The sequence below is a fragment of the Trichophyton benhamiae genome, assembly GCF_000151125.1.
Source record: "Trichophyton benhamiae CBS 112371 chromosome Unknown Abenha-G-c-322p01.r1, whole genome shotgun sequence".
Lineage (NCBI taxonomy): Eukaryota > Fungi > Ascomycota > Eurotiomycetes > Onygenales > Arthrodermataceae > Trichophyton > Trichophyton benhamiae.
Window position 1 is genome coordinate 833,971 of NW_003315110.1, and position 25,765 is coordinate 859,735.

The 25,765-nt window shown below is 47.6% G+C and overlaps 6 protein-coding genes across 6 annotated transcripts; 3 read left to right on the forward strand and 3 right to left on the reverse strand.

Annotated features, from left to right (window-relative positions):
- Positions 1-407: 407 nt before the first annotated feature.
- ARB_06117 (uncharacterized protein) lies at positions 408-1,211 on the forward strand (the record flags this gene model as incomplete). The annotated part of the gene is made up of 1 exon (XM_003015759.1): positions 408-1,211. The coding sequence occupies one exon, from the start codon at positions 408-410 to the stop codon at positions 1,209-1,211; it is 804 nt and encodes a 267-aa protein (XP_003015805.1).
- A 4,952-nt stretch (positions 1,212-6,163) lies between these two features.
- ARB_06118 (nuclear pore complex subunit Nup85, putative) lies at positions 6,164-9,691 on the reverse strand (the record flags this gene model as incomplete). Its single annotated transcript, XM_003015760.1, has 3 exons — positions 6,164-6,711; positions 6,779-7,280; positions 7,376-9,691. The coding sequence occupies 3 exons, from the start codon at positions 9,689-9,691 to the stop codon at positions 6,164-6,166; spliced, it is 3,366 nt and encodes a 1,121-aa protein (XP_003015806.1).
- Positions 9,692-10,428: 737 nt separating this feature from the next.
- Positions 10,429-11,151, forward strand: ARB_06119 (uncharacterized protein; the record flags this gene model as incomplete). Its single annotated transcript, XM_003015761.1, has 1 exon — positions 10,429-11,151. One exon carries the CDS (start codon positions 10,429-10,431, stop codon positions 11,149-11,151), a length of 723 nt encoding a protein of 240 aa, XP_003015807.1.
- A 495-nt stretch (positions 11,152-11,646) lies between these two features.
- On the reverse strand, positions 11,647-12,747 carry ARB_06120 (zinc-binding alcohol dehydrogenase, putative; the record flags this gene model as incomplete). Its single annotated transcript, XM_003015762.1, has 1 exon — positions 11,647-12,747. One exon carries the CDS (start codon positions 12,745-12,747, stop codon positions 11,647-11,649), a length of 1,101 nt encoding a protein of 366 aa, XP_003015808.1.
- A 484-nt stretch (positions 12,748-13,231) lies between these two features.
- Positions 13,232-16,608, forward strand: ARB_06121 (uncharacterized protein; the record flags this gene model as incomplete). Its single annotated transcript, XM_003015763.1, has 5 exons — positions 13,232-13,389; positions 13,439-14,483; positions 14,545-15,424; positions 15,483-15,692; positions 15,752-16,608. The coding sequence occupies 5 exons, from the start codon at positions 13,232-13,234 to the stop codon at positions 16,606-16,608; spliced, it is 3,150 nt and encodes a 1,049-aa protein (XP_003015809.1).
- A 597-nt stretch (positions 16,609-17,205) lies between these two features.
- Positions 17,206-19,682, reverse strand: ARB_06122 (Patatin family phospholipase, putative; the record flags this gene model as incomplete). The annotated part of the gene is made up of 3 exons (XM_003015764.1): positions 17,206-17,937; positions 18,010-19,496; positions 19,556-19,682. 3 exons carry the CDS (start codon positions 19,680-19,682, stop codon positions 17,206-17,208), a joined length of 2,346 nt encoding a protein of 781 aa, XP_003015810.1.
- Between the last annotated feature and the right edge of the window lie 6,083 nt (positions 19,683-25,765).

Sequence of the window (25,765 nt, forward strand, 5' to 3'; positions counted from 1 at the left end):
TTATACCCCCCTTTTTGTGCACTCTTAATATACAACCTCACCCGTTATCTACTTCGTTGTCGCTGGTCCGGCAATTTGAATTGATTTCGCTAATAGCTCGTGTGACTTTTTCAAACAACCCTTCATCTACATTCTTCGTTCTACGCACATTTGTTTCAACTGCTTTTGACTTGACGCCTCAAGGAAGCTCTGGTTAGCTACCTCCGTCCATTCAACGACTCAAACGTGCCGAATACTTTCAACCATCCATTTTATAATATTTAATAATTTTTGACCAACCAATCCGCCCTTTAATATACTACCCCCGATTGTCCTTTTATCCGGAATAAAAGGATATCAAACTTCGAAAACAACGCCTTAAAAATTACACAAAAAAAAAAAACACAGAACACTCTCAACAAAGCATCATGTCTTCCACTGCCATCCAGCTCAATTTCTCCCTTCGCACCTCCTCCAATGTGAAGACCGTCCATCTTTTGGGCTCCTGGGACAACTATGCCGGCCAGCTTCCCCTTTCCTCCAAGTCCAAGCCCGGCTCGTGGCAGGGAGCGTTCCGCTTCCAGACTACCATGCTTCACCCTGGTTCTCGCTACTGGTACTACTACATCATGGATGGCTACCATGTCTCCCATGATCCCGCAGCTGAGTTCACCGTTGAGCCTACCACCGGACGCAAGTTGAACATCCTCGATGTTCCACGTACGTCCTCCGCCAAGTCGGCTCCCACCTCCAAGCCTCGCCGCGACAGCGTTGATGTTCCAGTCGGACGTGCTCTGTCCCCATCCAGGATCTTGCACCCACGTCCCTCTAAGCCATACGCCTCGCGCCAGATTCGAGAAGCTAACTACCAGGATCTGCCAACCGTCGATGCACTGACCGCGAGATTCAGGACCACTGATCTATCAGACGACGACTCCGACATCTCTTCATCACCACCATCGTCCTCGGGATCTTCCCTCTCTTCCCGCTCCAACAACACCTCTCCTTCTTCCGTCTCTTCATTCAGCGACCTTGACTCAGCATGCAGCTGTCAAAGATTCGGAATCACCCGCAGCGGAGAGAAGGTTAAGATCGACTGTGGTGGTCGCCGATGTGGCTACAACACCCTGTCTGACTCCTCTGATGACTCTGACGAGGCATGCAGCTCCGACGAAGAATACAAGCATGTCCGCACCCAGCTTCGCCGCCAGAACATCGCCGTCCGCAGGTAAATGGCCATCTCATTGCTCTACGCAAAAGGGGACGAGGTGTCTTGTCAAGCATCTTCACACCTGCGATAGGAAATGATGGATGAGAAGCCATTTTCTATTCAATTTTCATCTTCTTCAACGCAATTTGCTTTCGTGTCACTCTCTTTGACGTCGTCTTGTCACCTTGACCCGACTATTCACCTTTATCATTCCCCATTGGGCGCTTGGTTAGGACGATATCGATGACAAACTGCCCTCTTCTCCTCCTGTTGGCGGAACACATGCCAATCTCACGCCACCACGGGAGCCGAAGCCAAGGGTTTTAACCCTTTTTGCATTGTTGGAGGAGATTATCTCTCCGTCCATGCAGTTAGCTAGCCCGTCAAATCTCACTGCGTGGAAACGAAGGGCCTGAAAAGCTCCATCTCCTTCTTCTTGTCCCATGGACAACCCTCTCGCGCACGATCCTTCGTCCAGAGGCCGATTCACCGTTGACAATGGATTTTTCCTTACACGTTAAGGTCCTTAGATCCACCACCGCCAAAGCATGTGCACCTCTCCTTGCCAATGCTTGTTATCTTACCTAGAAGGATGCCCGGAAAGCGCCTTCGCTATTGTGTATGATATAAAAAAAGAGGCCAAGCACTAGTTACGAAGTCACGTCGTTTGTTTATATGATTATTTCCGGTTGCTTTTTTTTTAACGAAGAGTGAGTAGCATGATATCGTTGGGGTATGAGAGTATGGGGAGATGAAAGGGGAATATGTATCACTCATTTGATGTTGAAAGTCGTAATTTCCGAATCAGTAAATACGAGTGAAGGGGAAGGGTATTTGATTTTTATTTTATTTTTCTGAATAAGAATATGAAATATAACCAGGCAAGCCAGCTTTTCTCGACTTGGCACATTGATGACCTTAACACGTATTTTCCAGTTCCTGTTCAAAGAATCCTTTTTGTAACAGCCTGCTGCCACTCTGGTAAGATGTTAACATAGAAAATAAACCCTAACAGAATATCCTTATTTAATCCAGGCACTTGGAAACTCCACCCAGTCCCACGAGCTCCCAAAACCCCGACATTCACCCTCCTCAATACCAGCTTAAACAGTAAAAAATAACAACGCTCAAAGATATTGCCAGCCCCGACATCAGGGTAAAAATAAGGCAAAATAATGTTCAAATTGCTCAAAATTGCCTTCTCCTGGAAGACAATAGGTTGATACCCCTTTCAAAGGAGATACCAACACAGAAAATGAAAGAGATGAAAGTGATAGTTGTACATGAAAGATAACAATCCAAAAATATGAAACAAAATAACCAAAATAAAAAGCAAAGAAATAAAAAAAAAAATAAGAGAAGATAAAACACATGAAATAAAAACACAATTGGACAAACAAGATTCAAAACGAAGGGGTATAATTTGGCGCTGATACACCATGAGAGACTCCTTCAAAGCATATGCTATTTCCCATCAATGTTGGGATTCAGGGCATTTGATATTCAATTATCGTCGTTTGAATCGCTCTGCGATTGGCATAAATTCCTGTTTTCCATTTCATCATTCTGCTCGTTTGATCATGGCTCATGGTGGTCCAGATTACATCATGCAAATCGTCAAGGTTTGTTTCCTCTAGGCAAATCAAATGCGAAAAGTACGGCGGTACCCAGAGCAAAATACACAAGAGCTTCCAGCGCTATTGTATATTGGATAGTCGTCGATAGGAGCCGTTCGTGATCTGTTCATTTTCAGAAAAAGTTAGCATATATGACTTGATTGGTATTGATCGCTAAATACCCTACTAAGAAAAAAAATCCTCCACGTAATAATGATAGTGAGTTTGCAGTACTCCTCAGTATCCAAGACTTGTAGACTTGTAAAAACAAAAATAATAAACAAATCATACCTCATATCCCGTATCTCTTCACAGAATGGCAAGAAGGAAAAGCCAAAGGGAATGCTCAATCTCCTACCGATAGAGACCCTTTCCACTAGAGGAATATCCGGAGTCGGGTCTGAGCTTCGAGCTTCGAGGATATCCGGGCGTTGCACATTGCTGAACAGAATGTTTCGGGCAGGTATAGCCAACCAGGACTATTTTCTCCTGTACAACGTGCCCCCGCTGACCGTATGCTTGGCATGGATCGATCGAATGGCGATGATGTAGGCAGCGGCAGACTGAGAACAGCTCCAGGAGTTGATAACACATTTTTTATGCGGAAAGAAGATTCGGGTTATTGGAAGTAATCCGGCGGCTGTGAATGATAATAGTCGATTTGGAAGAAAGGTGCGTTCGGTTGGTAGTTTGTTTCCGGTACTTTGGGATGATGCCCTGCAACAGTCCTGGTTTGAAGGAGAAAGGTAGGAAGAAATAAGGCAATTAATACACTGCAAAGAAGGGAGTGACCGGTATTTATGAAGTAGGATTCGTTTGCTCTATGATAAGCCGGTTATCCACGAAGCAAACAGGATGGCAGAGGAAACGAGCAAGCAGTAAACAGATTTTTTTGGCTTAAAGGGATATTAGAACAGAGTAGCAACGAAAGAGCAAAGACAAAACGAGAGAGGTAGACGTTGATTAAGTCAGGATGGTTGCCTGGTGGAGAGAAGAGAAAAGACAAGGTCTTAAACTGGGGATTGGTATATATAAATATTCCTTGATGACAGACTAGTCGGAGATAGTTAATATAGGATAAGGCAAGGAGACCAATAACGTTGAACAATAGCTAGGCGAGCTAAATAGTTCTCAAGTAGAGCAGTGGAGAAAGCGTATAATACGGCTTGGGCCGGCCGGGCCATGGCAGCCTAAGCCCTAAAAATAAAAGAGTGGGGGAGGATTCGGTTTCGGAGGGCGATTCCTTTTTGCAATCCAGGGAAGATGCTGAGAAAGCTTGCTTGTTCAGGTGGTGATTCATGCCTTGGAAAGCACGAGAACATGGCATGGCGTCAGGACTAGTAAGCAACAATAGGATGAATTACCGAACGCCCTGGCTCCTGAAAAGGCTCTTTGGTCTTCCATCAATTACACGGAAGTAGGATCCACAAGGCGGCAGCAAAAGTATGCAGCAGAAACAGAGAAACCGAAGCCCAGCGGCTTTCACCAGCCCAGGTCCAGCTCAAAAGTGAAGGAGCCAGTGACTCGGCCAGCAGTGGGATTAGCGATAAGCCCAAGCGTAGTGGAGGCCATGTACCAGATGCATCAACCGGGGGGATCTTTTAGGCTAGAAGTTCCAAATCGTCTTCATCGTCCCCGCGTGCAACTGGGCCCATGTTCACGGGGGAGGTCGAATCGAGGCCTATCTGCGGAGTTGTCCGGCCAGCTGTGTGATGCCTCCCCGGCTTCAGCCAAGGACCGTTAAGGAAGATTATGGGATATGTAAAGAAAAAAGAAAGCAGAGGAGCTTGAAGTTAAGAAGGATTAGTGATGTGTTTTTCTTTGCTTTTCGAAAGCTAAACAGAGCCACAGGTTTAGTGTCCGCAAGCAACGGAAAGAGAGCAGAACTGAGACCAGTCATACCTCGGCCGCCGTTGTATTACATGGGGGCCACGAGGAAGGATCATGATCATAATGCTGGCTCTGGTGATTGGCGACGCCCGATGGTAACTCCAGATGCTTGGTCATACTCAGTATAGTTGAGGATGGGGTTTTTTTTTGATATCGAAAGTTGAAATTGAGGTTGAGGCTTGTTTGGTCACGGGATCAGCCCAGTTCTTTTTTTGGCAACAGCAACTACAGACGACAAACGAACTCGCAACCGCAATCACAAACCACAACCACAACCACAGCTACAGCTACTTGTCTACAGCTACAACATCGTACGGCAGCGCACTTGGGGGACGGTGACGCTGAGGCCGAGGTGGTGGATTGCTGATTAGCTAACATCGGTGATTGAGTTTCTCTAGCCTGGGTTCTTCAGCTCCCATGATCGCCCCGGAAGAGGTCGCCCTGTCCTTTCTCGTGCTATCAGAGCTAGTTAGTCAGGTCAAGGCCTGCAGCCGAGATACGTATCCATGGCCTGCAGCACACCCGATGCTCGATATTGCTCTTCAACAGACTAACTACATGCGTCCGTTCTGCATGACGTCCCTGCTAGTTCCCTGTGGCTGCGACTTGGCTTGGAGGCTGGTGAGACAGACGCTGGCTGCCTGAGGACTGCTGGTTAGCTTTCACCACATAACTAGTACAGAACCTTTGCCCACAGGGTCAGTCTTGAGTAGCGAGGGACAAGATAACTCCAGTGTACTTTCTAATTAGAGACTCATCATGTTACCTGACCGGAGGATGATGACGAATTTCGGCCACCAGCGAAGGAGGGGGGAACGCGGATGATACGAGAGGATAATAACACAGTTCAGCCCTATGGAACCTTTTAGCTGCCCTTGCGCTTCACTTAGCCCAAATCGGTGGTAGCGTGTTTGCATCCTTGGAGGCTCCCTGCATCTCTCAGCCACGGTGAAACTAGCGACACAGCCACGCCAGCAAATCATCATAGAGAGAGCAAAAAGTAAGAGAGAGATTCAGTGTCCATGCTCCGTCCTTGCGCTTGAGACAGGCCTGCAAACGGGGAGTTATCATGCATGTCCCAAGACCTGCCTCAGGTCTGTCCGAGCGGGCATGCACCGTCTGCTCAAAGTCTGCCTTGCTGTTTCCTCCTCAAACAGTGTTTCATGCAGCTCCTCCAGACTTTATTTCTGCGGTGGCAAATTTATCATTGATCAGTCGACCGGGCCAAGAATCCATCCCGTCTTTTCTTGCATCTTACGCGGAACTATTACTGCTGCATCTACTACTGGATAATGTTGAGCGAACTCCTGGGGCGGAACTTCCCCGGCCACTCATTAATAGTGTACAAGGCCGTTTCTGGATGGCAAACGTCGTCGAGAGATAACTGGGTCATAAAATAATGGTACAATGTATCACCACACCTTCAACCCCTTCTCCTGGTATTTCGTGTCATCTATCGTCTATATTCTCAGACCATTAAGCTGTTGGCTCCATCTAATGCGCCAAAGGCCATTCCGTGAGCAAGCAGCAACCTCAGCTTTTTCAGTATATCTTCTCCTTTGATACCATCTGGAGTCTTGTCTCTCCAATCCCACCCACGTTGAACCTTCTGGTATTCATTTTGTTTACCTTTACCCTGGCCCTTACTGCCTGACCTAGGGACAAGGACGCCCGAGCCACCCATCTCCTTTGATCCACTGATGGATTGAGAACCTTCTAGCATCTCGCTACCAATGAGACTGAACCCGCTTGTCAGGGTAGTAGACGAGATGGATTTCTTCAATAGCTTTTGGGGCGATGTGGCAAAGAAAGAAGTTGACATCGAACGGCCAACGTCACTGAGCGAGTGGCCAGTCCCTATATTGTTACCATCATCGAAATGTAGGTGGTGATATAAAGCTGACTGGAGGCATGCTTCACACTGCTCGTATACACGCCCAGTAACTGTTTGGAGATCTTCAATCGCCGCGAGAATAGTAAGCTGCTGCTCAGTGTTCAGAAAATGATTGGGGTTGGCTACATGACATTGTTAGTTATTTTAATCAGAAACCCTGGAGGATCGGAAGACACTGGTAGTACTCACGATCAAGAAGTGCTAGTGCTTCGCCAAGTAAGACGAGCAACCCATCAACCTGGGCGGCAGATTGCCTGTCTGGATCATACAATCCACCGTAGATGCTATCAGCCGCACTTCGGATAACAGCCACCAATGCCCTAGCAGCCTCACGTTTCCGCGCCAGTGGACGATGCTTAGGCACCTGGCCTGAATTTAAACCGGCAGCCTCATCACGGATCTCATAATAGGATCGTAGAGTAGCATAGCTACTGAAATAAAACTGTAGCATAGCAGCCCCCTCCGAATCCACCGAGGCGATGGCGGACAAGGCGGTGGATGGATCGTATAGAAGGGAACGGAGCTGTTCATCCAACTGGTCCTTTGCAGGGTAGGCTCTGGACTGTATCAGACAGAAGGATGTGAGCAGGTCAATCACGTTCTTAATCTTGCGAGAACAATGAGCACGAGCGTAGCAAATCAGAGCAGTGCCATAATTCTCAGATACTTCAGCAACTTGGTCGCCATATCGCTAAAACGGAGAAAAAGCAATGGTATTAGCTCCATATCCAGTCGGAGATTGATTAATATATGAAGTTGAAATTGAAAAAAAGACGCCGAACATACCTCCGAGACTCGTCTGCCCTCATCGCTAAAGCCTACTTCTGCGCATAGAACCACAGCCTTGTCCATTTTATCTGCTGTATCCAGAGATACTTTGTCCATCAGCTCTCTGACCTTGGTTTTCATAAGCTCCTGGTCATCAAGGCGGCTCAGCACCTCCAAGGAGAGCTCCCACCCCTCTCTAGCACTCCGATCCCCAAGCCGATCTCGTGAGAAGACACCGTCCGCATAGTTGATTAAGATATCATCCTTCTGGAGTGGTTTCTCTGGTTGTCCGTAGCTGAGGACCATAAGTTCACTCTCATTGAATTCGCGCATCGGTTCGGAGCCCGTTGATGCAGCCAGCCAGCCTCCGAAGCTGGCAATCTCAGCTGTCGCAGCACTCACAGCAAGAGACCAGGTTTGCAAAAGTCTAAGTACGCTTTCGACATTTCCTTCGCATACGGAAGCCAAGCCAACTTCGCAGGGATTCATTGAATTGATTTGGAAACCAGCGGACCCCAGGGTATCTGTTACAGAGCTGTAAGCGTAGTCAAGACGTCGTAAGTATGACTCTTCGGTATTGGAGTCAACAGCTCGAGGAGCCTGAGAACGACGTTTTGCTGGGGCTTTCTTTTTCCCGCCAACTGAAATATCGCTATCGTCGTCACCATCCCACCAGGCAGTCAACGCAATTGTGGCCTCCACCCAATCCTCGGACTGCTTTAGAATATTTTCTGTTTCTCCACACAAGATGCTATACATAGCCTTGATGTTCAGATATATGGACCACGGTATCCGGCTTTCTGCCATGCGCGCGCTATGGCTAAATGACATAGAATCCGGGCGTTGAAACGAGATACCGAAATGCGAAGCAACAAATGGTCCATCACCGTCATCAGAAATCTGAGATTGCCCACTTTCAGCCATATCCTCTAAATCTAATATCGCGGCGTTCACTTGTTTCCTAAACATGGCCCATTCAACCCCTTTAACATCCCAGTCATCACGCTGAACTGCTGGGCATGATTTAAGGAGTTGTAGAGCTTTATTCACGCATTGCTGGATATTTTGTAGCTGAGAGCCATGGTATCCTGGCTGCTCGTACCCATCCTCCATGGCAGTTCTGGCGTAGCTAAAATCTGCCTCGCTCAAAAGCGTTATCACGTTACCAAACTCGGCACGCAGGACAGATTTGAGGATAAATTTCCAAAACATCGGGGAGGCGGTTGGGTTTGGCTGTATATCCTGAAGCATGTCACAATGAATTGTCTCCAAGTCGTGATATCTCCATAACCATTGAAATAGCACTTTGGGTATCGGAACTTTTGGTAGAGGTTCATCTCTCATCACCAAGTCACGGAACATACTGCGAGAAGATTTCGAGACTTGGTTACTCGGTTCGAGTAGCGGAGGATGGTGAAGCTGGAGCAGTAATGAGCTCAAGAATATAGCCTTCATGATACTGGGCGACGAGTCTCCAGGTCCAATCCCACCACTAAGAGGAACACCATCCTTTTCCTCCATTGGTGCTGGCGAATATCTTTGCCACAAGGATGATAGTTCATCGGATACGGCAGAAAGGCTTGAGTCGACTACATCATCGTCGGAATTACGATCACGGACTTGGTCGTACATCCGACATATAGCATCCTCCATGCTCAATAATAGCTCACTCGGCTCATCAACCGAAGCCAGGCTTGCCCTGGCAGTCAAATCTTTGATGATTGAGGGAAAGTTCGAGGCCTTCTTCCGCTTCTGAGGTTGTTCATTCTCCGGAGATGTAGACTGTATCCAAGTTTCGTCGAGTTTCGCACGCTTTGCACCTGCAGGATTCGAGTAAATAACTGGTTTCCGTAGCAGACGGGACGGCTGCGCCTTTGTCGTGGGCTGGAAAAGAGAGCTAGTAAACGGGCCACCGTCTTTGCTTGGTGACCAGCCAATTCCGTTATCTTCTGAGTCGCGTGAATCCGTAATGACCGCTTCACTATCTTGTGAGAATGGTATGCGTCGACTTGAGTCGAATGGGCTTCTGATGCCTTTACTCTTGTTCAGGATAGATCTGTGGCTGCTGTGAAGCGGCGATCTGGTTGGTCGGTGTGACAGATAACTAGAATTAGGGGAGTCGAGTTCTCTCGGGAAATTGGAGGATGTAGTAGAAAAGGATAACAGGTCATTGTCCGTGTATGATGTGGTCGACTGATTGAATCGGCTATCGGAGAAATCCAAAGCACGTCGTGTTCCTGACTGCGAGCTTCCAAGTCCAGACGAAGGCGGAGGCCCTGCAGGGGTAAAAGACGCTGTAGAGGAAGGAGGTACCCCGGCTGGCGTCGTGGACATGTTCGAGCTAATACTCCGAGACTTGTCCGGTGTCGATAAAGCTCCTGGGCTGTAAGGAGTTGTGAACGACATCTTGAATTGAAGAGCGCTATTATTATTTTGAGCGCGGCGCAAGCTGAGAGAGTAAACGGATCAGGTAGACGCGTCAGGAACTGTAGCACAGCAAATCATTCCGCAGTATCAGCTTAAGGGTCAGCTCCAAAAGCCAATGTCCCCTCCGCAAATCGATGCGCAATGGCAGAGCAAGCTGGATGGTGGATGGTTTGTTAGCAGAGGTTGCTCTCAACGTCTTTTTGTCCGGTCACTCGAGAGAGAAAATTGGTGTTTACCTAACTGAGATGGCATGGCCCAAGCTCAAACCGGAAATAAGTTTATCCGTTTTAATCACGTGAAATTGAAATTTATTAGTCATCATGGAATACGAGAAATTGCCGTTTTAAGTAGCTGAGACAGCCGCCGAGCCCAGAGCTGGCCGACGATCAAGCATCACAGCCTCGATACTCCATATCGAGCAGCCAATTGTACATTTGCTCGCCGTCGAATATGACACAAGTGAGCGGTTAAGCAGCATGACCCGCCCACTATGGTGATAATATTCTGGTGCCAATCGCTCAGCCTTGTCTCGAGACAGTTTGATATAAAAAGGCGCTAATGCTCCTCTACTCTGACCACTTTTGACTATCACATTTTTCTACCCCAGCATCGATTTGCATGATACACCCATCACTTGGGAAATCATGGCATCTGCCAAAAATTTGAAAGCAGGGTCAGCTAAAGCTCATGATCATGACGCCTCCGAGGCAGCCTCTATTGATACCCAGCTCTCAGCCCCTGGGGACTTGGGGGCTGATGAGAACCATCGTATTTTCAATGTATACAACACCACGTCGTTCACAAACTATAGAATTTCCGAGTCCAATGACAAAACCACACTTTACTACGTCAGAACGTCCACGTTTACCCCTGGGAAGCCAGAGATAACGTTTCATGTCGGAGAAAGGGGTGGTCCAGTCGTGGGAGTTGTCAACTTCCTCAAATTCTCATCACATTCAAAGGTTGGGCTAGGGGACCCAGCAGACAATCTTAACATGACGTGGGAAGATCTGAGAAAAGAGAGCTTCGACCACTCCAAATACCGCTTCGAAATGACGGTCAACGGAGTCAGAAAAGGATTTCTCTGGAAAAGAACACGCAGCATTGGAGTTGAAGGATCCGTTCCTAATAAATTCAGCGAATCAAATTTCAAACTACTCGACGAAGGGACTGGTGAGCTGGTGGGGGTCTATTCTACCAATGGCATAAAAAGCATCAAGAAGATGGGGAAGTTTCAGCTGAACAAGAACTATGGTTCCGAATTTGATCGTATGTTTCTTCTTACCGGGATGGCCTTGCTTGAGAGGTTGCAACGCAGAAAGCACGCGCGGGGCGGCGGCGGCGGCGGTGGAGGTGGAGGTGGATGATTTCTTCTGAATTAATTTAGATTCATATATACCCCTTGTTGACTCTCACTCGCACGATTATCAACTTTCGACGTTTGGATCTTAACTCTACCTTCATTCCTCATTCTTCCAGTGCTTCGATTCCTGTAGCTTTGTATTTTTCAAGCTTTAGTACGACAATCAAGAGCCTTTGAAGTTTATATACACCGGAATGTAGTATCCAATATTCATTAAATATTCATCCAAACTTCCCACAGCCGGTAATCAACCAGTTTGTTACATTGATCAGAAGAGTACTTATATTGGATATATCATCTTATATATATAGTACTAAAGTCTCCAGTATGCTGGAACCAGAGTCTACTCGCTGATGATTTCCTCCCTCTTCAAACAAGTTTAATTTACTGAATCTAATGCAGCAAATTTGGCTAACGTTCTTTCAAAAAATGAAATCCCCATACACGAGAAAGGAGTATAGCTCAATGTATGTATCAAAGCCGGAATTGAAAAATAGAATCAAAGCTTTGTCTCGATTCCAGTTCCATTGACCAAGACGTATCGATATCTAGCCTTGCCTTCATGCATATCCACCAACGTTTGGTTCACATTCCCCATCGGCCGCTCTTGGACCCAGGGATGAATGTTTTGCTCACTTGCGAGCTTAAGCATAGCCCTGATCTCCTCAGTGGAACCAATGGCAGATGCACTAATCTTTAATCCTTTGCCCATCATCACTCCAACCCTGAAGCCTGGGAATGGATCCTCGGGTGCGCCAACCTGGACGAATTCACCCCCACGTTTAAGTAGACGAAGATATTTTTCGATGGGCATATTACCCGATGAAACTGTGCAGATAATCAAATCGAGCGTTCGGGAGTGTGTCCTGGCCCAGTTCTTTTCCTCGTCAGTGGCAATGAAAACGTCAGCTCCCAGTCCGGTGAGAGCATCAGATTTCTTTGAGCTCGTCCGGGAAATAGCAACCACTTTGTCACATTTCATGGCTTTGGCAAAAAGTAACCCCATATGCCCTAGGCCACCAATACCAATGATGCCAACATGCCTTCCCGGCCCCGCACCGCCTCGGAATAATGGCGAAAACACTGTAGCGCCACCGCATAACAGGGGTGCAGCAACTGCGCTGGGAATACCATTTGGGATTTTAAACACGAACCACGCCGGGCCTCTCCAGTAGTCCGCATATCCACCATACGATTTACTTCCATCAGGGTATTTTCCATTGTATGTCCCAGTCATGCGCGGGCAGTAGTTATCCAGGCCCGATGAACACTCTTCACAGTCAACACGAAGACATGAACCTGACTGTGCCCCGACACCAACCCGATCTCCGACCCTCAAGTCTCGAGAAGGAGAATTAAGCTTAGCCACCTCTGGACCAACTCGAATAATATGCCCAATAATCTCGTGCCCAACCACGCATGGATAATTTGTTGGCCCCCACCCAGACCGTAGGGTATGAATATCCGAGCCGCAGATGCCACAGTGAGATATAGCAATATCAACGTCAGTGCTGGCAAAAGCCTTGGGTTCGTATGTAGTGTATGTCAAAGGAGAGGTTGCTGAAGTGCTAACCCAGCCTTTGAAAGTGATATCTTTCATGATTAAATTTCCCACGGTAGCTCGTGGTTGAGAGGTCTGGGGTATATCTGATTCTTGCCCCTGGAGATTTGGCAGATGATAGTCAAAATTTAGACCAGAAAACCAAGCCACAGGTTACTTTGATAAAGCAGAATGCTTGGTCTGCATATTTATACGGGGACCGAGCCCTGCAAGCGCTAGACTTTGCCATCGGCCATGTCCCCATCGTGGGGAAGGCCGATCTCATCGTTCGTCTGCAAAGCTCTTTCTCTTGTGCCGAGGCTGATCTGGAAAGTTTAACCTGATGACTAAGCTCGAGGCTCCTTCAAAGTTCAGAGTTTGCTTTTTTTGGTTTTCGCTTCCTATCGTGACTTCATACTTACCTATGCGATCAACCAGTTGGAAGCATTTCATTTTATCTTCTTAACCACAGAGTATGGATGATCACCATCATAACTACCTGTGCCAATGATATTCATACCAGTTTCCTATTTCCCAGTCTAATATGGAGGCGGATCCAGAGCTGTTGAGATGGTCTAGTAGTAAACCATCCAACAATGATACCAACAATCCTGGCCCGTCACAACTAGTGACAGCAGAAGAAAGAGATCAAGCTTTGTCTCAAGATAGCATCTCATCATTGTCCTCTGAGGATGATTCTCTGTAAGTTTCCAACATCCTTTTTAATGAACCGGTGCTCACTCGTAAACAGAGAAGGTGAAGTTTACGAGGAAGAGGATTATGAAGGCGACGACGATTATGTTAACCAAAACTATGATGACGATGCCGTCCTGTCAAGGATTGCACGGAAAAGTCGGAGACCCGGCTTTTCTCATGGATATGACGACGACAGTGTTCGCAGAGTACCCAGACGTGGACCGCTGAAACCTGTAGAGCCGACTGCGGAATTCAAAAACCTACAATCCGAGGCTACATCTGCTTTCATTGACGCAGACTATGAGCGAGCTCTTGATTTGGTGAAACAGGCAATTCATCTGAACCCAGAAATTTTCCAAGCTCATGTTTTACTTTCCGAGATTTTTTTAGCCCAGGGCCAGAAGAGAAAGGCATTATATGCACTTTTTACCGGAGCTCATACTCGAAGAAAGCCAGAAATCTGGCTTGAGGTTGCTAATCTAATTCTAGAAAGAGCTGACAGCGACCGGGCGGCTGCATTAGATGACGTTGTTTATTGCTATAGCCGTGTGATTGATATCGACCCAAAGCGATACGATATACGGTTTGAACGGGCGGCAATAAATGAAGAGCTTGGATACAAAGGCAAAGCAATTCAAGAATATGAAAAGATTCTCGAGGGCCTTCCCCATAACACGAACGCCTTGCGTCCCTTGGCAGCGCTCTATATTGAACTAGGGGAGATAGGAAAGGCCAGAGCTCATTATGAGACATGTATATCATACTATATGAACCTCAATCCCGAAGAGGTGGAGGATTTCACCTGGTCAGATGTGAACATTTATGTTGAACTTTTTTCCTATGAGCACCAGTACCTAGCTGGCATATCATCTCTCAATTCTTTGGCCCGGTGGCTTCTAGGCCGCAAAGGTGATTCTGGTTGGGACATGGTTGATGATGACCGCGAATGGGATGCAGATGACTATCCACGCAGGATTGCAACACCCTGGTTTGTTCCAGGCCAATACCCCCTTGAGTCATATGGTGTCGGATTACCGCTTGAGTTACGGATAAAACTAGGCGTATATCGCTTGAAATCTGGCTATAAGGATGAGGCACTGGTATCTTCGCTCACTACTCAATCAACATTTGAGGTCGGGACAGGGGCTAACAGTAATATAGTTTCATTTTCACTGGCTTGAACCAGATGATAACTCTCCTGGTGCTAAGCTTTTTGATTATGGGGATTTGTTCAGGGAAGCGGCCGATTCGATGAAGGATATCCAACTCTATGAAGATGCTCTCCGATTCTATATACCCCTTCAACATGTTCAGGACTTTGCGAATACTAGTTTGTTTTTGGCAATGGCTGAATGCTATGACGCCTGCGGAAATACTGAAGAAACTGAAAGATGCTATTTAACGGTGGCGGAATATGACAAAACCAACATAGAAGCACGAACTAAACTAGCCCATTTCTATGAGAAAATGGGCATGACTGACCAAGCTCTCAAGTTTATTACGGAGGCAGCAGATATCGGTCGAGAAGAGGTACTATCGCGCCGGAAGCCTAGATTTGGCCCAAACATTGGGAAACTAGCGAATCATTTTCGGGATATAGAACGAGCTTCAGAAAGTATAGGTCAACTGGCCCCTACCGAAAGCACCGTACCCTCAACCGTTGGAGGCATCACTGCTGCAGAAGAAAGTACCACCATTGGATTCATCCCGCGCGCCGTTACTAGCCTACCGGGTGAGCAACAAGGGCGTGAAATAGCCTCTTTAAAACCAGATGGCGAAAACGTAAGGTATCTATATGCAAAGATGCTGGAATTACAGCCATATATGCGACAGGGCCAACAGGATGCTACTGGGGACTGGCTTGATATTGCGTATGCCTTGCTATGGGATTTTCGATCCAACCGAGTTTTCTTCCCCTTACAAAAGAAGATGACCTTCCTAGGGTATTCGAGGGAAGCACAACGTAAAGCAGGCAGATTAAAGTCAACAAACCTCCTTGATGAACTCCAAGAGATATCTAATCGTATTCAAGCTTCAATGGGTAAGAAATACCTCTCCTGAAATAGCCTTTCTCAAATAAAAGCCTGACAACTCCATAGGAACTCCTGAAATCGATGCTAGCTCTATACCTAATGACTATCACGGCATAGACTTTGATTCTTGGCTGGATATATTCCTTGAATATGCTCTTGTTCTTTCCGGTCAGGGGCAAGGAGATGAAGCATATGATACACTCGGTGCAGCAGCTGATGCAAGTATTTGGTATCACTCTAAACCATCTACACTCAGAATATATATTTGCTGGTTTGGTGGGTTATCTATCTACAGACAGTGAAAGAGAAAGCGCTAATGATTTGCTTTCCTGTAGCATGTGCTCTTCGACTCAAGGATGAAGACAGATTGTCTGATATTTCACGATGGTTTATGAAAGAATACCAGTTCGTCACTGATGCTTACAGACTCTTTGTGACCCTAAGCAGGGTTTGTGGAAACCCCCAGAGATCTCTCTTTCATTCAGCACCAAGCATGAAGTTTATGCTTCGACAAGTCAAAGCTGTCGATTATTCACTTCCTCCCGACCCATTATCGCCATTCAAACGCTCGCCCGAGTCTATATATCAAGAACGCGCGAGTCTCACGACCAAAAATTCAGAGGGCGAATATATACCCGCGGAGGAGATGGATGTTGCCCTGCTGGTGCTATATGGACACATCCTTTATGCTGGCAACAGTTTTACAAATGCTTTGAATTACTTCTTCCGCGCATACGCCCTTGATCCTGAGAATCCAGCCATTCTCCTGTCCATTGGACTCAGCTATATCAGCCATTCGCTCAAGCGTCAGTCAGATAATAGACATTACCTTGTCATGGAGGGCCTGTCTTTTATGCAAGAATACCGTCGGATCCGATCCCAAAGCTCAGTCTTACAGGAAAGACAAGAAGTTGAATTCAACTTTGCTCGTGTTTGGCAATTGCTGGGAATTGGTCATTTGGCTGTCGTGGGCTACCAAAAGTGCCTTGAAATAGGTGAGGAGATCGAAACCGAACGTCAGAAGGCTCAAAATCCAAATACGGTCGAAGGGACAACAGTGGGTGAACAGCGTGGTGAGGCCTGGCTAGAAGATTTCTCTCGACAAGCAGCGTATGCATTGCAATGCCTCTATTTGCAGTCAGGCGAAAAAGACTTATGCAAGAGAGTTACAGAGAAATGGCTTGTGATCTGATATCGATATTACTGCAGCCGTAGTCCATCTTAGAGTTTTATTTTACAGCTCTAATTTAATATAGCTGGAAGCTCTACGATAGTCTACGGCACTTTCAGTTTAGTAGAGCTTTGGAGCATTCTGTTGTAGATATACTTCTCAATGTCGAACACATGTACATCCCGGTATCTATGGTTACCATAATCATGGACGTAATCTATCATGCATATCAATATCGGTCAGTCATTCTTCAATCTTAGGTTTATTTTCCTTTGTGTACCATGTAGGAAGAAGGTTACATGATATCTATCCAATAATGTTACTGCAGTAAAACGAATATGGTATCTCTTGAGCTAAACAGCAAATTAAATGTGATAACTGGTAAGCATGCGCCAGCCCCATTTGCCATCTAACCCAGAAGAAACTGAAATCCAAAAAACTTTACATGCAAGGCGTATGTATAAAGCTGGAGAATAAGCAATTACGACGTGTCGTTGGAAACTTAAACGTAAACCCAGATCGGTCAAACTGCTGCAGGGTTTTGCATTAATATTGGCTCAGGCCGGTCGATCATAGAAGGCGGTGACTTGGTGTAACGGGCGGCAGGCTATTCGTCAATCACTCGCTTAGGGTTGCGGCATTGTCGTCGTCATCATCATCATCGAAGAACACAGCAGATTGCCGCTTCAGCTCTTCTATAACACCACTATCACGGCGGTTGGCGGAAGAGGGTATCTGCTCTGGGTCCAACTCGGGAGGTTCATCCGTTGTATACTGCTCATCAGAAGTATATGTTCCGTTTACGTTTTGATCACTTAACAGATCGACGGTTTGTTCACCATTGATCGCGGCTCCAATAACTCTTTCAGACTGGGACCGGGTAGGCACACGCCTACGTCGGATTCCAGAATCCGCAGCATTGGGATTCCTGTCAGGAGAGGTGTACTTTAAGTAGCCTTCGCGTATAACATTCTCCAGCTTCATTCTGTTCTTGATGAACTGAATTGCTGGGAAGGTACTTGATTGACCCTCATGTAGCATATGAGCTAATCTTTCCGGGGAAGGGTCTGATAGAATATAGTAAAAATCAGACAAAACTGATCTAGGCCATATGGTTATTGTGCCACCAAAACGCTGGAGCCAGACCTCGCTCCAGTCTTGTCCAAGTGGGCGAGGAAGTAGCTCAAGGCGTCTGAGGACCTTTAGCCATTTGGTGAGGTCGAGCTTGATGAACTGTTCAATGGCAGAGCCAAGAAAGCCGCCACGCCAGCCTCTACCTTTGCGGTGACTAACTGGGCGGCCAACACTACCACGAGTGCTGAACGAGAAGAGGCTGATATGCGGGTTAACCTGAATAACCTTGTCAGTAAACCCTTTTACAATAACACAATCAAAAATATCGGTGCTTCATTTTAGCCCTACCTGTGAAACTATGGGGAAAGTAGCATTGAAATGGATATCTAGCGCTTTCAAGGGAACATCCGTCCTCAGGCTGCCATCCTTCCACTTGTGACCGAAGGAATATGGTGACAGGGTTCCGTCTGGTTTCTTCATCATAAGAACGACAGGGTTCAGGATGCCTGGGACCGCAGCAGATGCAATGACGGCGCTCCAGATTACACAGTTGGGGGAGGTCAGATAATTTGCCAGGATGGTTGGGGAATGAGGGTCGGACGGTACGCATGATACATTCAAAATGCGACCTGTCCTCTCATATGCTTCTCGAAAAGTCGTCGAACCACGGCAGAACCAGCTACACTGCTCCGCCCAATCCATGGTATCAAATCGTGCGCCCGTGAGCCACCACCGTCTCACCCAGACGGAAAAGCCATCGCGGCAGGCTTTGATTTTGTGCGCAAGTGCAGGAACAAGTAGCTGCTTTAGCTCATCGTCAGTTCTTGTGGCAACTAAGGCAGCAATAAGGGCACCTCCAGATGTTCCAGATATGATATCAGGTAACACCCCGTTGTCTAGAAGGGCCCGAACCACGCCAAAGTGGTAGTAGGCGAAGGTGGCCCCCCCAGAGAGACACAAAGCCGTTCGTCCAAAGTTTGTGTCTAGATGCTTGAAGAAAAGAGCTTTGTCATGGTCCTGTAAACCGCCGTTCTCGAGCAAGATCCTCAAGGATGCCTCAGCTTCGTTGATGAATTGTTGAACGAGGTACTTTGTCCCAAAGTATGTTTCACTGTAGAGCCTTGGGTTCTCAACGCCAGCAAAGTTGTTCTTGATGCAGGCCTCGAGCAGAGCACGAAGCTCTTCGACGGCGTGCTCTTTCTCCGAATTGCGGCCTTCGTCTGTGGCAATTTGGATCCTCGACCTCAGGTCCTGCAGCTGTGTAACGACAGCGTTGACGGTGACATGGTTATAGTAAGCATACTCGTCGTCCTCCTTCCAGATATCATTGCCCAAGAATGCATCCAATTCTTTTGCAACATCCTTCCATCTCTCGTATTCCTCCGTAGATCGAAGTGTCTTTCGTAGTCTGCGCCTCTTCCCTTTCCAGGAAAACAGGTTCTCATAAAAGAGTATATAGAAACGTGTGAGGAGATAGCAGAAGCTCAGTACAGCTATCCACGTCAAAACAAATATAAGGAATGGCCATTTCAGCAATGTATATACGAATCCTTCCCGGGTTTCGTCCTTCCGTCTTCGTCTCGGTTTACGCCCATTCGCAGGCTTTCGTACTCGTTGATTGATAGGTCGCCAGTCGTTCACGGCAGTGAGGGACAGCGCTTCGGGGGCATCAAGAGCCTTTTTGAACTGCTCGAGGTGCTCTGAACTAATGAACCTTGTCCCGTAGTCTGGGAGGTTTTGTGGCTCATTTGCATCTCCATCGGTGGTGGTGGCATGGTGCCGGAGCTTGTGCTCATCCGACTGTGGGTTTGTGGATGTCGACATTATGCCAATCACTACAGCGGAAAGGGCTCCGCATGCAGAGAATCATTATCATCAGCTAGCTTTCACAAACAGAAGATGTTGACATCTCCAGCAATGACAGTAATATAATTGAGACACAACGCCTTGGACGGATCGAGGTTGACGGTGATGTCAAAGAAGGCGGCCTCGGCCAACGACGTCATGGCTGAGTAAGACATGATTATGTAATATTAAACATATTATGTCATCAATATCTTATCAGATCTTCGCTATTTTTATATTTTTTTTTTGTTTTTGTTTTTGCTTTTGTTGTTTTTTTTGTCCCTCGCAGAAAAAGAAGCAACGTCGAGCAAAAGGCCACGCCGGGCAGTCTCAAGCCCCCAAGAAGAAGCGAATCACCAGGTTAAAACCAGGCTGAAGGCGATCGGATAACATGAAGATGAGGCGAACGAGCCGCTGGAATAATAAAATAAAGCAATCCCCAAAGCTGGTTCGAGTCAAAGCGGGATAAGGGGACGGACAAGTTTAGAGGGCCTGAGGCTATCTTCTCCGTGTTAAGCGAACTCGTATCAGCCCCAAGCCACACTAAAAGGCCTCAAAAATGAGTCCTTTATGAAGATGGTGTGTGGGATGGAGAAGAAGAAGGCAGCCATAATTTTGAGATATATTATTGAACTCAAGATCCGGTGTGACCACGAGGCAGATGATCTTGGGGCACTCACTAGTTGGTGAGCCATGCGCCCTGGTTACTCCAGCCTGTGTCACGGTTGAGACAAAACAGACATCGAACATGTTACAAAGCTCGGTATAACTACAGGGCAACTAGGTAACTAGTTGCTTTACTTGTGTTATCCCCAGATTTTATTATTTGGCTTGATACCCGAACTCTGACATGTGGTGAGGAAGTCAAAAGTACTCCTCAATATCAAACAAAATCCTGCATTTTCCTTCCTGGGTAATTTAGCCCTTGATTCCATTGGTGTGTTTGATTACTTTCTCTACCAGAGTATCATGAAGCGCTCAGAACCAATGAAGCTCGTCTTCTGTTGAGTTGGTTTTTCAGGTGATGTAGAGGATGATATCATAATGGCCATGAATATGGGGTTTCTATGCGCCAGAAAACAGCCTACGGGTGAAACCGTGGACACCAGATATAGAGGACGCCACCGTGTCCTCGGGAAATAACTGTTTCCCCGCGATATATTGAGAATGGAGCAGCAAAAAAAGGTCCGTCTTGCTCTCAGCGCAGACGATGTCGTCCGCTCTATAAAAAGCCGAGCATGGACGTTCTCCGAGTACGATGACTAAGATATCACACTTCGTGGACACCAGCCTCAACTAACGCGCTACGGGCCATGGCGTGGGGATATCAAAGAGTCCTGTGATGTCTGTCGTCTGCCGCGATAGCCTGTTATCGCGGGGTTGTACGCTTTGGTATACGCAACCACCTGGCAAAACAAGACTTTTACGTCCTCTCTTGTTACCGATCTTGGCGCGAAGAGACGAAGGCTCCGGCGAGATGGCTTCGCTTCCCCGATGCAGCCCAGAGACGGCCCTTGTACCGTTATAAAAGTACTTGTACATACACCGTACACAGCATGGCAATAATAGCCATGTACACGGAGTAGAAACAGGCAATATTGCCAGTTGCATACTCCATCTAGTATTAGTTGACGACGACTTGCGACATCCGTGATACAATCCATACGTATATCTGTCGCGTCCCCATCGCACATCACACCGTCTTTCGATGGAAGGAATGAATAGTCACGCGGAATTCAGTTTTCGCTCGGGACAGATCCTCAACCTTCAAGGAGGGGAAAACCGCGGTATACGAACTGTCGATTGAAGATGCGATGATCAAGGCGGACTTTGGTTGAGGAATCTCAATAATCATTTACTTAATGCTGTCGAGGCGGCAGGGGTACTCCACAAAGCAAACGGTTAATGCGGAGGGCAATCTACATGTATCTGATTTTCATCCTTCGACTGCTTGCTGCTTGCATTGGTCGTGGTCGTTATGCAGGTTGAAGAGGTGTATTATATGCAGAGGCGTGAACCCAGCCAGTCCCGTTGCGTATGGAAACGAACCTATGTGTCACCACTTTTGCATCCTTCGGAACGTCGCTGCGACAGACGACGCTATCACCAACAAGGCTCATCCTCGAAAAGCGATAACCATAACGAAGTATCTTACTTACAGGGCACAGACAACCCCTGGCAGAGTGTAAAGGGAAAATCAGACGGTCCGTGCGACATGTTCTTGACGGGCTCCCGTCTGTCTCTAACACTAGCTACCAAATCTACTCTGCTAGACAAGCAGCTAAATTGACAGGCGAAACAACCAGACAGCTAACTACTCCGTATAGTGCTGTTTACTTGCATCTGGCCTTTAGCCGTCTTCACACCAGCACCGTGTGTTCTTGGAGGGATCTGAACGGAGAATTTTCGGCCAGTGATGGAATTGTCGCCATCGAGAGTAACAGTCTATCCAGGAAGACAACTTGACAATGACGTTTGTACTATGTCAAAAGGTCGGTGAGGAAGTGAGGAGAGGGCAAACCGGTGGCCTGTTCGTTGGTCCGCTCTCTGGTAACTAGAAAGTAGGCAACTTAGCCCCGTCGCTAACGGCGAAAGAGACAAGACAGACAGGTCTCCAAACCCTGATCTTAGTTAACCCACGCCAGACAGACAGGAAGACAAAAAGACAGAGCGGCCAAACAGAGCGACTCCATTCCGCCGGGAGACAGGGCAGCCCTGTGGACTGGGACGTCTCCGTGGAGATTGTTGGCTGTGATTTGCCCACCCCTAGTCTCCCTCCCAGCCCCCCGGCCCTTCCCCCAAGGACTTGAGATGAGATGAGATGCATAGATAGTTACGACTACTCTGAACACTTACATGAAAGTGGCCCGGGGTGACCCTCCCTCCCCTCCCCTCCCCTCCCCCAATTCCAAGGATGGGACGATGAACGATGACGTCTCGCCATCCCTGAGCCGATAAACGGGGTTGTTCGACGCGGGATAGCAGAAAAGAAGTCAGGCCATCCGTTTCTTTTCTTTCGTACGATATTTTTTCTTTCTTTATTCCTTCCAGTAACCAAGGCAACTGGGCGAGAGCAAACGCATGTGCATAATTACAGACATACTTAATCCGTACAGTACATGGGCTACGCTATACTGATACAAACAAGCCCGTCCGGCCGCCGTCATGAATGGCAACCCTAGCGCGGGAGACGCATGGCGGCAGGCCGTCTATCCGAGCCAGAACTGTGATTCCTACCTGTGATAGGTGGCGGGGAAGAAGGGTCGACGCCCTCCTGTTCTGCCCTGCTGTGTCTTGTCCTGGGGCGGGCGGGGAGGGAGGGGGTAATATAGAGACGGGAGCCGAAGGACGGTACGGTTTAATCAAAGGAGGACTGAAGATGACATGCGCATATGAAGGAGTGTTCCAGCGAAGGTTCCGAAGGAGCTCGAGGAGTACTTGGAGGTACTTACTTACCTGTGACGCGGGTTCCTCAGGGGTAAAAGTCAGAGAGTGAAGGCAGAGAAGTCAAAAAAGGTAAGGGGAAAAAAATTGAAAAGATGGGTTCAATTTCGCTGGTGTTTCAAGGCGGTTGAACAGGAGCAAGGAGATTGAAGAGCAAGACTCAGGACAAGCCTCATGGTGGGGATGGAGGGGTAGAGCAGAGCATGGTGATGATGATGATGATGAAGATACGAAACGAGAGGGGCTCCATTATTGGCTACCACTTGCAATATATCCGGTCTCCGTGTTATTTCTGCGAAATAAACCAAGCGGTGTCTGAATGCCGGGGATAGGGAGGTTTTTGGTCGATGGAGTCGGCCGCTGCGCGAATCCAGGAAATCGTTACAACACATGGCATGCCATAAACCATGGATTGCATGGCAGAAGACAGATCAAGCCAGTATCTCATCCCGTAGAGCAAGTCAGCATTCAGCATCCCGCAGCCAAAACCTGATCACTGGACGGTACATCAGCTACACTCAGCATATAGAGTGTAAGGCTGAAGGGAAACTCCATCGCGCGGGAAGCCAATGAGAATACTGCGGCCAGCGGTCACTATACATACTTCCACACTCTCTACTTATCAGGAGCCCTGCCTGGGATCCCAACCACGAGTCCCAGCATCAGCAGCAAATTATTCTTTTTATAACTGGCTGAGCCGGGGCGCATCGCTCACACCCCCCTGGCCGCCGCCGCCGCCGAAATGCCATGTGAGGTGTGAGTGGGAACTGGCAGCGACGGCTTTTAACGAGATCAGAAGACCCAGCAGCGCCTCTCCGAGCATGAGGATCAAGATCAGGATGCTAAACTAGGGTAACCTAACCAACTAACGAGTTAACTAAACTGGAGATTAGCAGGTTAGCCAAAAGGATGGAGTCGTCTGCTCGACCAAATCAGTGCGCTGCGATATCGCGCCATTCATGGCAGAAGAAAGACAAGGAGAGACAGAGAGAGAGACACAAGAGAGATGGTGATCATGAAGCCGAAAAGAAATCACATCACAGATCACAGCGCATGAAAAGAAAAGAAAGTCCGAGACATCGAATCATCTGGACAAGAGTTCTCCGTCGAGTTTTGATGGCTCAATGAAAGTACAGAGTAAGTATGTAGATGGGCAGTTGGCTGTTCAGCTTCATTTTTGATACTCAGCTTTCGATGCTCGTCGCCATCTATCTCAGCTCGATGTGGCTCAACTGCTCTCCATCGCCAGTGGCCGCCTTTAATATACCACAGCAGTCAGCTCTCTGTGCGTGTATGTGCGTATATGCATGCTACTAGAGCCGGTGGCGGTTCTCCCCCTCATAGGCGGAGCAGTCGATGCGCCCAGTCCTGGTGAAAAAGCAAAGCCGTCGATGCGTCCTTGGCCGTCCGTGGTCACGGAGATGGGATGGGCAATTTCGCAACATATGTAGTAAGAGGGTGAACGGCGATCCTTGATGTCGATGTCGATTCATTCTCCCTCACTACTCTAGTCCTTTTGCGATGGGTTACGGAGTACTACTATTAGTCCAATGCACTCGGACGGGGGCGTCTTGTGCTTCGTGACGGGCGATGGCCCTCGTAAGTAAGAGTGTATATACGGAGAGACCTAGTTAAACTGCAAATGGCGAGCAAAGAATGCTCCGTCCGGGTGGAGATGGGACAAAATTTCTTCTGAAGGGCGGAGAATAGCCGTGTCCATCCATCCATCCATCCCCATCCATCACTCACGATGACGATGATGATGATGGTGGTGGTGATGTCTGTCTGGATCGTGGGTGTAAACAGTCTCACATAGTTACTTACTGCCTGCATAGTGTACCGAGTACCGACAGTTCAAATAAGTCAATACGCCTGCTGTGAGGATTCCATTCATAACTGGGTCTATCTAAGACTAGCTGATAGTTGATAGCTCGTTAAGGGTGGTTTATATATAAATATATCCCGTTCGCAGGAGATCGGCCGCCCCTCGACGCAAGAGACCGACCAACCGACTGCACCGCAACCGACGATGAAAAGCAAAATAGAGACAAGAAACGACGGAGACGAAGGAGGAGGAGAAGAAGAAGAAGAAGAAGCAAAAAGAGGGAAGATGCCTGCATGCATGAGCCTGCTGCACCTGCAATGCATGGATCCCGGCCTATAGTTTACACCCTTCTTATAATTAAGACGAACCCGAGCAGCTAACTAAACTCGCTAGTGTTCGGCCTAGGAAGCGCAGAAAAAGGGAACCCGAGCTCGAGAGAGAGAGAAAAAAAAGCAAGCTGATTCGATATCATATTTCCCCATGCACACAAAGAGTGAGAGCGAGTAGTGTACTTTTCTGTGCATGCGCTGCAGCCTCCCTCTGCTCGGCGGAAGAAGAAGAGTTTTTTTAGCACGGAGAGGAGCCCACGGTGGAGATGGAGAGAGGGAGAGAGAGTGAAGCAGGAAGACTTCGGATGCCCCGTTGTCGACGTCACTACGGAGTCTCTGCTGCTTGACTGGTGGCAGGTAGAAAGTCAATGAGAGAGACTCTGCTGGTAAGTAAGGAGGAGTTACTTGTGTGTCTTCTATGAACAATCGCGGTGAGCTCGATATCTAGACCAGACGTTGGAACGAGCAATGCACCGATAAGCAGGGAAAGACGAGATGAAAAAGCAAGTCGACTGCACTGCACAGTCTGCATCTCTACCGAGCATCATCCCTCCTTGACTGCTGCGCCTGTACGTGCATATATGAATTATAATACAGGAAGGATGCAAGTATGGATGTTCTCTGCATGTGGCGCGTAGACTGAGCGGTGAAGAAGATGTGG